Consider the following 16,636-nt stretch of genomic DNA (forward strand, 5'->3'; position numbering starts at 1 on the left):
TTCTTTGTGTCCACTCTCTCCCCCTGTAGTGACTTGGACCCACTTCAGGCCCCTCATTGGTCTGTTAGAGTGCGGAAAGCAGACAACCCCCAGTGCTTACTTGGTAAGAATGTCACACTGATGTTAGAACAACAACGCTTTACAATCAGTCGGGAAAGCACCTGAAACCATCATGCAGTTAGCATGCTTTTTCATTTCAAATATTATATTGGAATACATATCGCAGCAATAGATCATTAGCACATTAGCACAGTGTGGAAGAGAAGAATTAAAATGAAACAAAAACGCAGCTGTCTGGAAGTCTCTCACTTTGAGCTGGAATCCACTCTCGTAGGCTACTGTAAGGAGAGAGATTAGCTAGAAAATTGTTGTTTTCAAGTTGCACATAAAAAGATTGGTAAGCAAAAGTCACTGTGAGTATTTAGTAATGAGCATGAAAATAATCATTCAGCCAGTGAAATAAAATGGACAGGAAGAGTCTGATGACTCAGTGTAGGGGAGTGAGAAGTAGGATCTCATTTCCTGGAGAAACCTTTTGATAGTAGGACTCTGTTTGGATAATCATAACTGCAGAATGTGGTTACTGCATAGGAGAAATGGCAAAGGTAAGCAGGATTTAAAGGAGCAGGAAAACAAACGTGAGCAGTGGCCTGTGATTTTTGTGGTGGCCATAGGCACGTGGGCTCTTAAAGGTGTGCTTCACACTGGCTCTCATTGTCCTCCGTTTATAAAAGAAGCATTGAGGGCCTCACAGGAGCAGAGCTACACCAGTCAAGCCATATTATTCCATATCTGACTTTGCCTTTCACTGCTTGTAACACCAAAATCCCTTGTGCCACCTTCTCTGTACTGAGCGTAGTGCTCCACATATCTAGCGAGCTTTTCCGAGTCCAGCTACCAGCCGCATGCATCTGCTGTTTATCATTCTTCCCTGTGGGGAAAAACGCACCGGATTTCTCCCTGGAAGTTCACCGAGCCAGTTTCACAGTGTGCCGAGCAAGTGTGCAAACCGATGAAGCGCCTAGGGGGAACTTATCAGACACGGCAAGGCTCAACATGTACTGATACCTCTTAACTATAACAGAGGATTTCCAGAACTGGGTTTATTTCTCAGATTACAAAAGCAAATCTTGGTTTTTTTGCTATGGCAGGATGTATAATATGGGGTTTGCTTGTACTGGTAAGTAAGTAGGTAACATTTAATTATAGAGCATGTTTACACAACTGCTGTTGATCCATAGTGCTGTATGACAAGGAAGACATTTAGAGAAAATATTTAAAAAACTTATAAGTTCCAGTAACAAAACTATATTTCCTGTGACAGATAATGTCATTGGTGTCCAAAAGCCAGTGCATACAAGTATGTTTTTTTAGTTTTAAAATCTGCAACAGAAGAAGCATTTCGAGCACCAACTGCAAACACACGGCTGACCTTTAACTTTCATCCAATGTGAGAAACATTGATGATCTGCTGTGAAGATAACCTCAAGGGTCTGGTGGCAGAAGACAGACATAATGGATATGAAATCTAGCCAAGACCCATACCCTTCAGAGTTTTAACAACAATAAAACAAATAATATATTGTGTTGAATTCTAAAGTGAATTGGTAAGCAGTGATGTGCAGCTGAGACTGAATAATATGCTTCCTCTTTTTTCCACCACTGTGTACTCATGCATCGGCATTTAGAACCAACTGCAGACATACTGAGCTGTATGAGGTACGCGGGCAGTATAAGAGAGAGTGTGTGTGGTGGTGAGGCAATGGTGTATGTAGCAGTGATTTTTATTTTTTATTTTTTTTCCTCATGAGCTCAAACAGATCGATTCAGTCACTGGCTTTATGCCAAGTCTTTGATGATGACCTTTGAACCTCAGGTGACTTTCTCATGGAGTTCTTCAAACTGTGCAGTCAGAAGGAGTCCACAGAAGAGATCCTAGGGAGGAACTCAGTGGAAGAGGAAGGCAAAGGTTAGTGTCTGGATCCGAACAGTGCTGCTCCAGCCTACTGAACGATGGCATGGAGGTTCTTATTACATACCTGTCATATGCTTTTGATGTGAGATTTTTATTGCTGGTTTACACAGCAATGCATCTTGACAATACAGTGAAACCGTTCATGTGATGTTGGTGGTCCCTTCATGTGACAGTCATGTAAAACACTGGCATGTTTTAATTTGATCAAGATGATTTACATTTTTGGGATGCGTAGAGGCTGTGATTCATCCTAACACCCACAGAACAGTCATTTGCAGTGTCTAAAGAAGGGTCAGGGTACTCATAGCACACAATACAAACAGAAAATCCTCTAATTTTATTTTATTTTTTTAGAGGCCATGTTTGCTTACTGCAGTCTTCCACAAAGTCAGTACTGCAGAGGCAAATATTTTTCTTGATGGCGATCAACCAGCAATATATTGTGCATTGCTGCTTTTAACAGGTTTGCTGATGTGTGTGGCATTTTAGGACTAATTTTTGAACTTGCCTGTGTGGCGGCATTGCAGAAAACAGTGACATCACGCAAGCTCTGTCCAAGCTGACGGAGCCTGCAGCCGTGCCCATTCCCAAGCTCTCCGTCTCCAACATGGTGCACAGCGCCCGGAAGCGCATCCGCAGACATCGCCGCCTCGACCAGTCCCCCCTCAGCAACGACATGCTCAACTCCATCCTCTTGGTGAGGGACACACACCCACGCATGTACATGTGCGCAATGCACGCACCCCCCACCCCACACACACACACACACAACCACACATACAACCATAGTTTCTCAAGCTCAGCCTTACTGAATGTGTATTGGCACATCTACTACGATCCACCTTCACGTTCATCCGAGGACAGTTGGGAAGTGAGGTATGAGTAACAGCATCTCGAAATAAAACCGTTCTGATACAGATGACATCACCGACATGAGCTCAGAGTCCCAAAGTACTTCTACAGCAGTACAGTTTGTTCCAAAGTACAATATGCAACTTGGAATAAAACGTCTCTCCATACTACAACGGTGAATACTAATGCAATCATTCTAATGCAATCAGGTATGCTGCAGCACATGAGCAAAGAAATCAAACTTTACACTTATTTACTGACTCCACATATAACTTTATATGTTGATATACTTAAACACAAAAGCAAACGGTATTCCTTTTTTTGTTTTAATGAATTACAATCACCTACACTATTAGGTCCACTGTAAAAAGTTAATCACATTTAGGTTTCATTTATGTAAACCATGACTCTGTTTTCCTTCTCTGTCTGATGTGTATTACAAACACATTTGCTGGGCTTTAGCACAGTATGAGCAGACAATAACAGATTGCATTACGCCTTTCTAGCGTAATTGTAATAGGCCAGCTCAAGGCCAGCGTGTTCTTGGGGCTGCCCCTGACTCAACACGTCTGCTTTAATTCAGCAGAAGGACAGATGGTAGGCTGGATGGTGGACAGCAGCCACGTCCCTGTCCCGCTCGCGAGGGGCCCGGGCTGAGAGACTCATAACAGGCGCCCACGTCCAAACACGGACGTGTGCCTCCAAACCAACAACCCGCACACTCATCACATGTAATTCCACCCTTGAATCCAGGGTTAAGGTGACTGCATTTGGCAGACTCTCTTATCCAGAGTGACTTACAGTACGATGGTACGTGTGCTCCCTGGGGATTGAACCTTTTGACCTTGGTGTTACTAGCACCATGCGCTGCCTGCTCTGTCAGGTGAGCTACAGAATTGGATTGATTTATCATCTGTGATTAATATAATAATACTCATATGACTATCCTCTATCTTCTCTGGGAGAAACACTACGTGTGCGGCCTCCTGAAGAATAGCAAATCTGTTTAAATGTGACCCTGGCTGGTTGGGCAGACAGATGTGCTGAGCTGAGCGCTTTGGCTCGGCCGTGACACGAGACGGTGAAGCTTTGTGCCTCAAAGTGGCCATGTGTGCCACTGCACTGTTGTTAATTCCACCACTGCGCTTCCACCATTGAAGAAAATGCCATTTGAAGAATCAAGTCATAATTGAACAAAATGAAGCAAAGAAATTTGAGATTTGAACAAAGTTGTTTTGTCTGTGAAAAGAATTTTAATGTCTTTTGCTCCATTGGCGCGACATTGGCTAGTGAAGCATATGACTAAAGCAGTTTTATACAAATATGCTGCAATGTGCTGTCTTTTTATTTTTACCCCTGTTGTTAAACAGAGATATGAAAGCACATAGTTATTGTGGATTTAGTTTTATGAAACTCAGGTGCCATTTCACAGAGCTGACATAGCAATTTTTTAGTAATTAGCCTAAACAGTCATCGACTCGAATCTCATTGGCCCAGAGTCTCAGCAGTGACTCATCAATGAATTAAACATTGCAGTGAATGGTGCAGGGTGTTCCATACATTTACATACTGTGGTTTACAGACGCATTCACGGAGACAAGGACTCATGCACTTAGGTGATCGGAGGTGTGAGAAACTAAAGCAAAAAAGTTTTGCTAATGAGTCTTTTTATACTAGGGACCAATTAAGAGTTGATTAGTTAGGCGAAACTAATTGCTTCCTTTGCAAGAGTGGTGGATTCGATTTGTCGCAAAGTCAAAGTCCTGGAAAACATTTTTTCTTAGGTGTTACATTGTTTCTCAGTACACTTGTTTAATTTGGACTATTATTGCTGACTGTGTGTGTGTGTGTGTGTGTGTGTGTGTGTGTGTGTGTGTGTGTGTGTGTGTGCGCGCGCACGCGTGTGTGTGTACACTCCTCTGTTAGTATCTTTTCCCAGATGCAGCTGTGGATCGGCCAGATTTAACTGATGCCAAATCCCCCCAGTCCAGCTCAGGGGGAAAGAGTGAACGTGACACAGAAAGCGATGACTATGTAGGAGGCGCCATACAACCCCACCTACCACACGTCTGTCGTCTTCACTGTCTCAGGATGCCCAACAATCACTACAGTGTAGCAACGCAGAAGAAACATCTTCATTAACTGTAGTTTCTATTGACTGCAAAGTATTTGTAGTGAAGTGTAGTGGTCAATTAAACCTGCATTTGTATTAATGACTCTATGATTTTACACAACAGACTTCATATTTATGACTTGTTTTCGTGAGCTGCAGTATTGGAGTTTATTCACTAGGACTGTCCTTTATAACAGCATGAGCACTGTGGCTTAATTGAGGCCAGGTTTAACCAAACTCAGGCCAGCTCGTGTGAAGGGGAACGGCGAATAACCCTTCAGCAGTGCGTGTGTAGGGTTCTTGTACGTCCTCCTCATCTCTCTCCACTGTGCGCAGAACCTGTTTAACCTGCTGAAGTCGGCTCCATCCCACAGCCTGACCTTCCGCTTGGCCCTCTGCATGTGCTTGGTCAATTTCTACCACGGAGGCGTCAGGGCAGTGGCCCACCTCTGGCAGGAGTTCGTTCTGGAAATGCGCTACCGCTGGGAGAATAACTGCCTCGTCTACGGGTAAGATGATAACATGATGATTTTAATTTGATGTTATTTAGATAGGAAATTTGTTTTCTGCAGAAGGCCTTATTGGTTTTAGGTTTTTTGCAAGGTTTTTTTGGTTGGTTGGTTTGTCTTTGACCTGAAGACCAAAATGTCAAACATAAATCTTTACTAATGAATAGACAATGTCTGATGCGCACAACATAAAATACTTTGAAATCGCCACATGACTTCTAATTCAAGTCCTCCTCTATGGACCCTAAAGCCACAGAACCAGATGACCGCGTCCTCAAACCCACCCACCTGTACCTCTCTGTCCAATCTCGGACCAAAGCCACATCGAGTTCAGCCGAGTCTTTGGCAAACATGGCGATCGAGTCCCTCTGCGTGCCAGCGTCTTGCTGCACTGCGGACCCAGACTTTGTTCGGCGTTTGCAGGGAGAGCCATGTCCTGTCCCGCTTGTTGATGAAGTGGCCCGAGAAACAATGAGCGGGCCGGTACTGCTCGCTCCCCAGCTGCTCCGCCCTGCCATGTCATTGTGTGCAAATGAGAGGCGGCGCTTGCGGACGTCAATGCCGGGCGGGCCTGTTGAACACGTCAATGGAAGCTGGCCGAAGGAGGCCCATTGTGTGGTGTGCCTGTCCACGTGTTAATTCTTTATCAGCAATGCGTCTGCTAATGTTGTTGTTGTTGTTGTTGTTGTTGTTGTTGTTGCTGATCTCCCTTTGGCATTTTCAGGTTGGCTGCCGGCCCCCCCGACCTCCGCTGTTGCCTCCTCCACCAGAAGCTCCAGGTAAACATCCATGATTTGTGTTCCTCGTCTTTGGGCTTTTTTACCCCTTTTCCTGCTTTTCCCGGTGCGCTAGGGCCTTGCGTCATTTCGACTTGGAGACCCCAGAATCACTTAATGGAAATTTGAACCACATGGGATCCAAACACTTAAAGGCGCTCTGTGTAGTATCTGTGTCTCATTAAAAGTGGAAGTTGCCCAAAGTAGCTAAATTAGTCTAAATAGCACACCGCAACTTTGCAGTCTCTAGTAGCTTTCCAGTGTCACAATAGCTTTAAACTGGCTTTGTTCCTCCCTTTTTCTTCAATTTTAGTCACAGTAGCCAAGTGTTACCAAAGCCCTTATTTAAAATGGAGGTCCAGTGGGGCCTCTGATGACCATTTCCCTGCTATTCCTTTGCATCCATTGTAGTCAGGCATGGAAACGGGCTTTATTATTTACTCATCTGTGCCATGAGGTAGGGAGAGAGGTAGGTAGAGAGACTTTAATAAAGCTATCCAGAGGGAACCGAAAGAAATGGAGGGAAAGAGACAGAAATGCACAGAGAGAAAGAGAGAAGGGGGTAATATCTGTCTGGGTAGCTGGAGCAGAGAAAGCCTCTTTATCTGCAATCACTTCAATAAAATGGGGCACCCAGACGGAATCTGTGGTCATAAAGGGAGAAACGTAACCCAAGCTGCCATTACCTCTCTGTTTGACTGTTTCTCTTTGCCCCATTCTCTCACTGACTAAAGTCGTGTGTGTGTGTATCTATCTGTCTGTCTGTCTTAACGTAATTCTTCAAGCCAATTTTATGGAAAGAAACTGGTAACCCAAAGGACTTCATTGAAAAAAGGAAAAAAATAAAAATCATATGTTCAGTTTCAGAGGCCCAGTGCAGAATAGGCCGGTCAGTGGCCTAGCTGTTCCAGTGTAGCTAAGCACACAGCTGGCTCGCTTGGATTTACAGCAAGAGTCTATTCTTCATTATTCACAGACAAAAAAGGTTCCTCTAATTTATTAAATGATCCCTCATTGGGACTGGGTCATTTGGAGCATATTCCAAAAGAATATCATGGCAGTCGTTGTAGAAGTGCACATTAAATTACACTGTTTCTTATTGCCCTCCTGTAACTACCTGATCAGAGGCTTTTTTTGGTACCCAAACGCAGATGCTTAACTGCTGCATTGAGCACAAGAGGGCAAGGGACAGTGGCAGCGGGCGTGACCGGAAGGAGGCAGCTTCTGAGAATGGAATTCTTAGCCCCACCTCCACTGGTGCCGGCCCCACCCTATCTGAGACCCCGCTGGGAAAGCCTTGGGACTCATGGAGTGACAGTGAAGATGAGTTCTTTGAGTGCCTGAGTGACACGGAAGAAATTAAGGATGTGCCTGCAGACAGGGCCAAAGGCGGGGCCAAGGAAGTGGGCAGGGCCAAGCCAGAGGGCCGCCTCCAGCCCCACGGGAAGCTGACACTGCTGAATACAGACGAGCCACTCTATGTCCCGGTCACACAGGTGCGTGGGTGGGGTGCCACACTTTCTTGGGTGTATGGCTCTTATATGAGGCACTGAATATCTCATGTATATACATATTTTGCATTTTACTGTGGTAATAGAACTCTCTTTAACAGAATGGTCTTGGGTGTGTGCGTAATTCTGTTTCTATGTGGTGTAGGTATGGCAGTGATGAGATGTGGGTGGGTAGTGGTGGGATGTGTGTTATGTTTGTGTTTTTGCTCCTCACTTATGTCATAATGCAGAAAAAAGTGGCTTTTGGACATCGATTGTAGACATTGCTGTTGCAGACCGAAAAAACTTTGCAAGCCACTACTTCGTTATCTTCTTTTTATTATTATTCAATGCAGATTGTTTGGCTCCAAAACCAGGAGTTCAAATCAAGTTATATCACAATCATATAAAAGCAGTTGAAGCTCAGCACATAAAAGGATTGTTCTGCAGTTAGTCAGCACACAGAAGTAGGGCACAGATGGATAACACTGGCGTTTGCCAGTAGCACGGTCTTTTGTTGCGAAAGCTCATACACGTTTTCGCACCTTGGAATATCGAGCACTTCCTGAACCCCAAAAAATTAATTTCATCCTGTGATACTACTCCTTGTATGCGTCTACAACTACAGTTAAACCTGATCTGATTCTTAAGCGCCAACCCAACTACCTCATTGTCCTCGTTGGAGGTTTTTGTTGGGTTTTTTTTTGTTTGTTTTTTGAGGGGGTTTTTTTTTTGCTAGCTTGCTTGCTTGTTTTCCCCCTGAACCTCACTGTCATCTGGAGACAGACAGCTTCACTTCGGTGAGGCTAACGAAGCCGATCGTCTGAACCCCGCTGAGTAACCAGAGCCTGCCGCTGTGCAGGAAGACATCTCCCTTGGCACACCTGGAGCACATGACTCACTGTTCTGGGATCTGCTGGGGAGATGCAGCAGAGAATGCCGGGCCAGAGGGAAATAAAGGGTGGCTGACCTGGGAACAGTGGAGAGAGAATGTCAGCAGATTTTTTTTTTTTCTGGCTTGTTTGTTTTTGGGGTGTAGTGCTGGATGAATCTGTTCTTTCTTTCTCTCTGTCATTATTACAGTTTTTCATTCTGTTTCTTCACACGTTTCCCCACCCACTTTCCCCCTTAGATCTTCAACACATTCTTTTCTTTAACAGTCTTTCTCGTTTTCTTCTGAGCTACTTCTGTTGAATAATTCCATAATTCCCTTATATTTGTCTGCATAATCCATGCTCCCTTACCCCAACCCCTGCCCTCGATCCCCTCCATTGTCCACGGTCCCCTCCCTCGTCCACTGTCTTCCCCTCAATCACTGTCCCCCCCCCGATCACTGTCCTCCCCTCTCCCCTCCCCTCGTCCACTGTCTTAACGGTGGCTCTGCAGCCATGGATAGGTTTGGGGGGGAGGTCTTAGCAGTGGCTCTTCATTGCTAATGAGGCTCTCCAGTCTCTCCTTCCCCCGTTTTAATTAGTCTGCTAGTAAAGTGTTGCTATGCCGTGGTCGCGGCGACTGGCCCTATTTATGCTCCCCACACTTTCTCAAGTGCGCCACTAATGGCTCCTCTGACTATGTGCTTTTTTTTTCTACACACACCCACTGCTGCTTTTTTACCCTTCTAATTTCATTAGAACTTTCTCTGAACCCGCTCACACATTATCCCCCTCTACATAGTCCACACAATCCCAGGGTGGACACAGCGTCAAGCTATTGTTAAAAAGCTATTGTTAAAAATCTATAGTTAAAAATGACCTATTCACCATCTAGCAAGAGAACTGCAAACCAAAGAATTGGACGTGCTTTCTGCACACACTTTTTTTGTTCCTTTGCATGCCTGCTCACAGAACATTAGCAGGGGCCTGCGTGTTGCCTCCGTTCATTATGAGCTGCAATTCCAGCTGTGCTTTTTTACCGCTCTCTTCTTCCATATTGCACTCCTTCCCTCCTGCCCCCGTTTGCGGTTGGCTACTGACACGTTTTGTGGGGAGCCTGCCGAGTGACGGGCCTCTTGTTCCGGAGCTGGGCGCCCTCCTCTGCCCTCTGCTAACAGCCAGGAACCATGCCGCCGATGGCGCGTGTCAAGCAAAACCTCACAAGCCTCCATCCCAAAAGGGACAAGCGTGTCACCCAAGCATCCAGGCCCCCGCCGCTGTTTGTCAGGAAAATGAGTGGCGATGGCGCGGTCCTCGGTCAAGACATGCCATTGAGCTGCGTATCGAAGGTCCTGCTGGTAAAGACCATGAGATTACTACGGTTTCTACGGCTTCCCATCCTGAGATGGGAAGACATCAGTGTTGTATTTCATTTAGGGAGGCTCTGTCAAATCATTCAAAAAATAACATTAGCTGAGTTTTTTTTACCTTACCAGCTTAACACTGGTAAGATTAGAACACATCGTCCTGTGTGATTGTCTGGTTTTGTTCTGAGATCTGCCATAGAAGACTTGTTAGTGAGGCTCTGTGGTCATTAGTGGGTCGAAGGTTTGAATCAGAGCTTTTGCAGGACAGGTGTGGCCTGTCAGGTTCATAATAATGAATCTATAGAGCTGTCAGTTGGCCACAGGTCCACGTGTGCTGGCTGACAGCCAGATCGGTTTGCTGTCCCTGTCCAGTTGAACGAACAGACCTGCGAATGCCTTTTTCTCAACAAAGGTTATGTTGCATTGCCATGGAGGAATTGTTTTCTTGACGAGATACGTGTTGTAAAGGCCTTGGAATGTTTCACCAAGGATCACACGTATACAAGCTTTAAAAATCGCAAACCTTACTGTTTGCTTGCTCTTGATTTTGGCGTTGAGGTCAGCAGTTCCACTGAATGGACTTCAAATAGGTTCTGACACTCATGTGAGGAAGGTCTTCAGAAAGGCTACAGTAGCGAACACACAGGGGAGGTCATGGTTTTGGTCCGTCACTCTGTCTGTGGCACGCAGGAGCCGGCTCCCATGACGGAGGACGTGCTGGAGGAGCAGTCGGAGGTGCTGGCCAAGCTGGGCACATCGGCTGAGGGTGCACACCTGCGCGCCCGCATGCAGAGCGCCTGCCTCCTTTCCGACATGGAGTCCTTCAAGGTGAGCGCGTCACGGGGGTTCACACATGGTTACGCCACTTCCTGTCATCTCCATTAAGGTTTGAAACATATTTGAAGTGCCTGCCAAAGGAGTGTGTCAAACATGTCCCAGGGTGGCACAATTTGTGAACCGAAGGGAGGGAGATAACCATATGCTAGGTGTTCAAATGGAGTTGATGGCCTGGGACAGAGCGTTGATGCTACTTGTAGTCATGGTCTTCGTGTTGATCATGCAAGCCAGTACACCCTCATGGAAAAAACAATCTGTCCTCTCAAGGCTTCTTGAATGGGTTGTACCAAAAAATGCTGAACATTCTGATCAGCCCTTCAGCTGCATCTCAGTCAGTTGAAACTGATTGTTAGCAAAGTCATCAGCAGGAATAATGTGTCTAAGTATAAAAGGAGAAATGTTATTAGATGCCACCTTCGTATGCTTAATTTAATTGTGTTTGATACCTCCGTCACCATGGAGGATGCGGCTAATTAACAGAAATTTCAGTTTGGAATGCAAGAGGTAGTTGGCCTAATGAATTACTATGTCGGATGTTCAAGTGATTCAAGGTAAGAAATTTATCTGATTAAGCTACATTAACAGATTTTTTTTTCATCTTCCCTATAATCGGAGGAGATACAATTGCTAAAATTTTCATCATATTTTTCACATATATTAGATGCTGTTTCAAGATATGGGTTAAGGTAATTGCCTTTCTTGGGGCTTTGGTCATGTTTCTGATTTTGTGCATTCAATCAAAAGCAGGTAGTTTAGCACACCCAACACATTCGTCCATGTAACCCAACAAATTTGTCCCTGTTGGTGAAATGTCACCACCTGCGAGGCAGGTTAAAATATCACCCCATATCTTTTACCTTAACAATGACAAGCTCGTAGGATCACCGGGCTCCTCATCCTTGGACCAAGAGTCAGAAATCTCTCTGCCCATTCCTCTGTCTTAATTTTAGTGGTGCAGAATTCACTGACCCGAGGATGAAGTTGCACAGCCCTTAAACCCCTGTCATTTTGACCTGTTTCGCCTTTTTAAAAAAGAGGATTTGGAGGGTTCCTTAAACAAATGTGCTCTTATTTCTAGCATGTTTGTGTATCCCCCGCGCCGATGGCTTGTTTCAGAGCGCGTGGGGCAGGCCGGACTAGGGAAGGTTATGCGTTCGCTGGATTGGATTCCGCTGCTCTAAAAAACTGCTCTAATTTCTGTCGAGCAGACACACCAACTTTTCTCTTTTTTCCCCTTCGCCTCGTGTCTTCGAGGCTGAAGCAGATAAATACTGTGAGTGTGGCTATCGCAGTAAATGGTCCCCTTAGCTGGAGATGGCCTCTAAATTTAGCGTAAGCGCTGTCTTCAATTGTGCTTAGCCAAGCATAATTTGGCATTTTGGCTTTAATTACCATCTCCCTCTGGGCGGAGAATTGAGAGTCTTGGATATGATGAATGGGCCGACTTAACAATATGACAGCGCTCAGAACCCCCACCCTTCTCCACACCAGCGACGTCCCCGCCCTCACCAGTAACCCGTCCCATCGCTGGAGGGACTGCAGTATGAGCTGGGCCACAGCTGACTGTACATCTGTTGTGGTCCCAAGCTGCTTTGCTGTTATCATCTGTCTCCACCCTGCCCTATTTTGAGCTTCTCCCCCTTCTTCACTCTGACTGGGCGCTGACTGGAGTTTTCTTCTCAGCAACATTTGGTAGTGTTAATGGATCATAGCTAGAGCTGGAAGAGGCCTGACATCTCCATCAAACTCTGCTAAAGGGACATGATCAGATTGGAGATGTGTTTAATGTAAGGGCTGGGAGTTTTACCTCATGTACTCTAGCACATACTTTAACTGCGTAGCTGTCTCCAGTAAATGTCCTGAGCTGAAATTCAGGTCAGCCTGCTGAGCTATTACCCCCCCTTACACCTCACTCTCTTAAGTCTCTGAGCTGTCTCGTTCCCATAAAAAACTCACATCATTATGTCTCGGAGCTCTGTCTCCCAGTAATTATCGACCATGAAAGCATGCGGGGCTTTCACCAGCGGCCGGAAAGGTCACACAGACAAAGTTTGCTGCTAGAATTTGTCAGCCAGCTCATTTACAACAGCACATGGCGGATGAGCCAGCTCCCTCTTTCCTCACTACTGGGCTGATTCATGCACTCATGCCTGTTTGCCAGTAATAATAATAACTAAAAAAAAACCTGATAGCGCATCACAGGGGGTGTTTGTCTTTCTTCTCTTCGTTTTGTTTCATTCGTCCTACTTCTCCTCGCTTGTTGATGGGTACAGAATGGTACGGTGTCATTCAGGGTTTGGATGGGGGAGGGTACTTTTTACATTTTTTTAAACATGGCTAACCATTCATGTAGTTCTTAAGGTGGGACATAAAGCTTTGTTCTGTTACTGACTCTGGAGGGAAACAACAAGTGTGCATGTGTAATTCATGAGGATACAGAGGAGCTGCATCTCATGATTCTGTTGTTCACGATGCAGAATGCAGAGCATTCTGATTTAATACGAACAATGTCGAAAGGATTTGGAACGTCCTGGATACAGGAAAAACATGTCTGTGATAGTCATGTTATTGTGTGTCAGATTCTTTCAGTTCTTTTTAAACCAGAGTCATGTACCATTTTTCTGTATGGGTCTGTCTGTAAATGAAAACTATTCATGTCGTGTGTAGTCTTCAGGATCGGTATATATCACCTTCCTTTATTTGCTCTATACATACAAACACAGAGCATCTTTGTTCTTTTAGATGAATGCTATTATGCACAATTAATACAAAACTGGCAACGCTTGTAAACATTCCATTAAATTCCTCTTCTAAAAATTCCTCACAGTTTTGACTGGCTCTGGCATTTGGAAAGGTGCCTTTGATGCAATGCTGTGGTTTGTTTTAACCCAGCAATACAGAATCCTTAAATGATGTATACAGACTTTCTCTTGGTGTAAGGTACTCTGGGAGTCATTATTCCAATTTAGCCAGATTGATTTTAGTAAGCGCATAAAGCGCTTCCAGAAAGGTTGACATTTTTGTTCTAGTATTGTGGTCTTTTTTAAAGACGGCTTGTTTGTGGTGATGTACTGAGGCATTCATTACTGCACTGTTTTCTCCCACCTTCTCATTTGGAGTGTATTCAAAAGAAAATGTTTCTGCCATTATTACCAAGTTTGATATGGCATTTTAAGCAGTACAGTCGAATGTCATTCTTCATATACTCTCATATAATTTCATAGTACACAGTATAAAATGGTAAACGAAAAATGCCAACTTCATGCTGACTATTTATTTAGAAATGAGCCAATATCGTTTATTGCTGCTTGTGAATTTGTTCATCAAACATCTAAATGGCTGAGAGAGAAGAAACAGACAGGATGGTGTACTGTGTAAGGGCTCTTAATCAGACGTGTGCGTGTTGCTTAACTCCACCAGGCGGCCAACCCCGGCTGCTCCCTGGAGGACTTTGTGCGGTGGTACTCCCCGAGAGACTATGTGGAGGAGGAGGTGACCGATGACACAGGACAGACGGTCGTCCTCAGTGACCTCAGTGCCAGGATGAAGATCCCAGGCAACATGTGGGTGGAGGCCTGGGAGACAGCCAAGGCCACGCCAGCACGCAGACAGAAGAGGCTGTTTGATGACACCAAAGAGGCCGAGAGGGTAGGCACCTTCAGGCTGGCACGGACGTCTGTTACCTCTGAGTGCTCCAAGCAGACAATAGGCTGGGAGCTTAAGTGCTGTTCACTGTGATTTAAAGAGATATTTCACCCGAAACTCACTGATGTTCTGAGAGAAAGGTTTTTGAAAAGAAACAGCAAATGGGATCGTTTTTTTTTTTTTTAACTCAACAGATTTAATTCTCTGCTTCTCTTTGTGAACATGTGTTTCTCAGCATATTGGAGACAAATTGTCAAGAGAAATAAGGAAAAAACAGTAAAATCTGTTTAATGTTGGACAGATTGATGTGCTTAGGGATGGTTCAAAAATCATTGACATTTTAGGGTTATATATTTTATTTATTTATTAAAGTAAAACTGGTCTTAAGCTGATTAATTGTTATATTAATTTAAAGCAGGTTTTTGAAACATCTGCCTATCCACCATATTGTAGTTACTTCAAGGTCTCTAACATGAAAACCATGGTGAGAATTTGCAAGGTTTCCCAGCATTCACGACGATGCTCAAGCCCCAAAGACCTTACTGCATGTCACCTGTGCTATTAAAAACGACACCGGTCTCAGTGGCTGCACTGATCAAACGCAGGCTCTGGCCTCGAACGTGTGTCCCGGGCGGCTCCGCACCCGGCCAATCAAAACGCCGAGCCTGCATGAAAATGGGTTAGATTGCGAGGGGGTGCAGGCAAGGTGTTCCCCTCCACGAGTTCCTCCATGCAGAGTTGAAGGGGAGATCGGGGGAACCTTGCCCAGATTTGGAGGTCACCATCTTTCCACGTCCTTCAACCGTCTGTCGAGCTCTTCTGGGGAAACTTGAGGTGCAGGGTTTATTTTGAATTAATTTGCTGATTTAATTTTGCGGCTTCCTTTTTTTTTTTGCTCCAGTAACTCGTCCCAGGCAATGACAGAAGTGTACACGGTTTCCTTTGGTCTGGTCACAGCAAAGAGTAGAGCTGAAAACAGGTCACCCAGCCAAAAAGGCTCTTTTATGTCAGATGTTCCAGAACTGGAAGGATTTATGTCTCATTAGAGATTCGTTGGGGAGGGGATAGGGCCCAGAATATATTGCACAGACGCTTAATCACGCAGAATGACCTCGTAGCAATTAAAACTTCTTGGCAGTCTGACACAGGCCTCCACATTGTCCCTCGTGCATGTGTTCTGAACACAGCGCGAGTCAAGCACCCGCTGAAGTAAAGGCAAGGCGTTGGCGTCAAAACAAGGGTTCATTATGGGCTCGAACCACATTCTCGTGGAGCTATCGCACGCCTGTGAGGACCTTGCTCATGCCCTGGGTCGACGCGCATCGTTTCTCTCCTCCATAGGTGCTGCACTACCTGGCTGTGCAGAAACCCGCCGACCTTGTGAGACACCTGCTGCCCTGTGTCCTCCACGCTGCCATGCTGAAAGTGAAGGAGGAAGGTGGGTGCACTCGCACTAGCTTTCCAGGTTAACTCTTTACCAGTGTGCTTTTATGTACAGGATACATGTTTGTGTGTGTGTGGTTAGGACATAGCTTAGGTCATGTTGTCCCTTATGAAAGAAGCTCCTTTTTTCTGCTGTTTATAGCTGTTTCTTTCTTTCGCCTGCTTTTTACACTTCTCTCCCTCTGTGTCTGCTTCTCTCTCTCTTACACAAACATTTTTCCCTCTCTCTCATGCCCACAGAAGCATCTGAGGACATCCACTCAGTGCGCAAAGCTGTCCAGCAGGTCATCTCTCAGGCCAGCAAGCTTCTTCGCCACCCCAGCCCTGACTGCAGGAAACTGGAAGTGAGTCTCTGTGGTGCTCGGCCCGCTCCCTCGCTAAACCAGCTCAGCCGGTGCTGCCGAACCTCGTACATGCACGCACGCATTCATCTCCCCTCTAATCTCCTCCCTTCTGGCTTTATTCCCAGGACATTATTAACCAGATCATGGCACTGGAAGCCATCGTGGCCCGTGCCCGCTCCCTTAAAGCAAAGTTTGGCGTGGTGAAGGGAGATAAAGGAGAGGACTCCGAGGACCTAGAAAAGTAAATCTTCTTTCTGTAGATTTTATTTCGTCTGTTTGTTATTGAAATGGACATGCTTGAGTGACATCTTAGTATTTTTTAATCAAACCCTAGTGAGGTTTTTCTTTCGTCTTTTTTTTTTTTATGTGGCATTTTCTGGTTCATAATAAAAGGGTGGGGTTTTTTTTAAGGT

The 16,636-nt window shown here is 45.2% G+C and overlaps 1 protein-coding gene across 7 annotated transcripts in view; it reads left to right on the forward strand.

The window, feature by feature from the left end:
• rab3gap1 (RAB3 GTPase activating protein subunit 1) overlaps window positions 1-16,636 on the forward strand; it is a 40,792-nt gene that overhangs the window by 16,390 nt on the left and 7,766 nt on the right. For 4 of the 7 annotated variants that reach the window (XM_081720571.1, XM_027010036.3, XM_027010037.3 and 1 more), the window contains exons 11-22: window positions 30-103; window positions 1,877-1,969; window positions 2,503-2,672; window positions 4,754-4,894; window positions 5,277-5,449; window positions 6,174-6,228; window positions 7,377-7,721; window positions 10,645-10,782; window positions 14,212-14,439; window positions 15,778-15,874; window positions 16,120-16,223; window positions 16,349-16,464. In XM_081720571.1, the coding sequence (XP_081576697.1) occupies window positions 30-103; window positions 1,877-1,969; window positions 2,503-2,672; window positions 4,754-4,894; window positions 5,277-5,449; window positions 6,174-6,228; window positions 7,377-7,721; window positions 10,645-10,782; window positions 14,212-14,439; window positions 15,778-15,874; window positions 16,120-16,223; window positions 16,349-16,464 (1,734 nt within the window). The remainder of the gene's footprint in view (window positions 1-29; window positions 104-1,876; window positions 1,970-2,502; window positions 2,673-4,753; window positions 4,895-5,276; window positions 5,450-6,173; window positions 6,229-7,376; window positions 7,722-10,644; window positions 10,783-14,211; window positions 14,440-15,777; window positions 15,875-16,119; window positions 16,224-16,348; window positions 16,465-16,636) is intronic. The other 3 variants (XM_027010038.3, XM_027010039.3, XM_081720570.1) reach the window with 2 other exon arrangements.

The sequence above is a fragment of the Electrophorus electricus genome, chromosome 9 (genome assembly GCF_041902795.1).
Source record: "Electrophorus electricus isolate QZ-2024a chromosome 9, ASM4190279v1, whole genome shotgun sequence".
Classification (NCBI taxonomy): Eukaryota; Metazoa; Chordata; class Actinopteri; order Gymnotiformes; family Gymnotidae; genus Electrophorus; species Electrophorus electricus.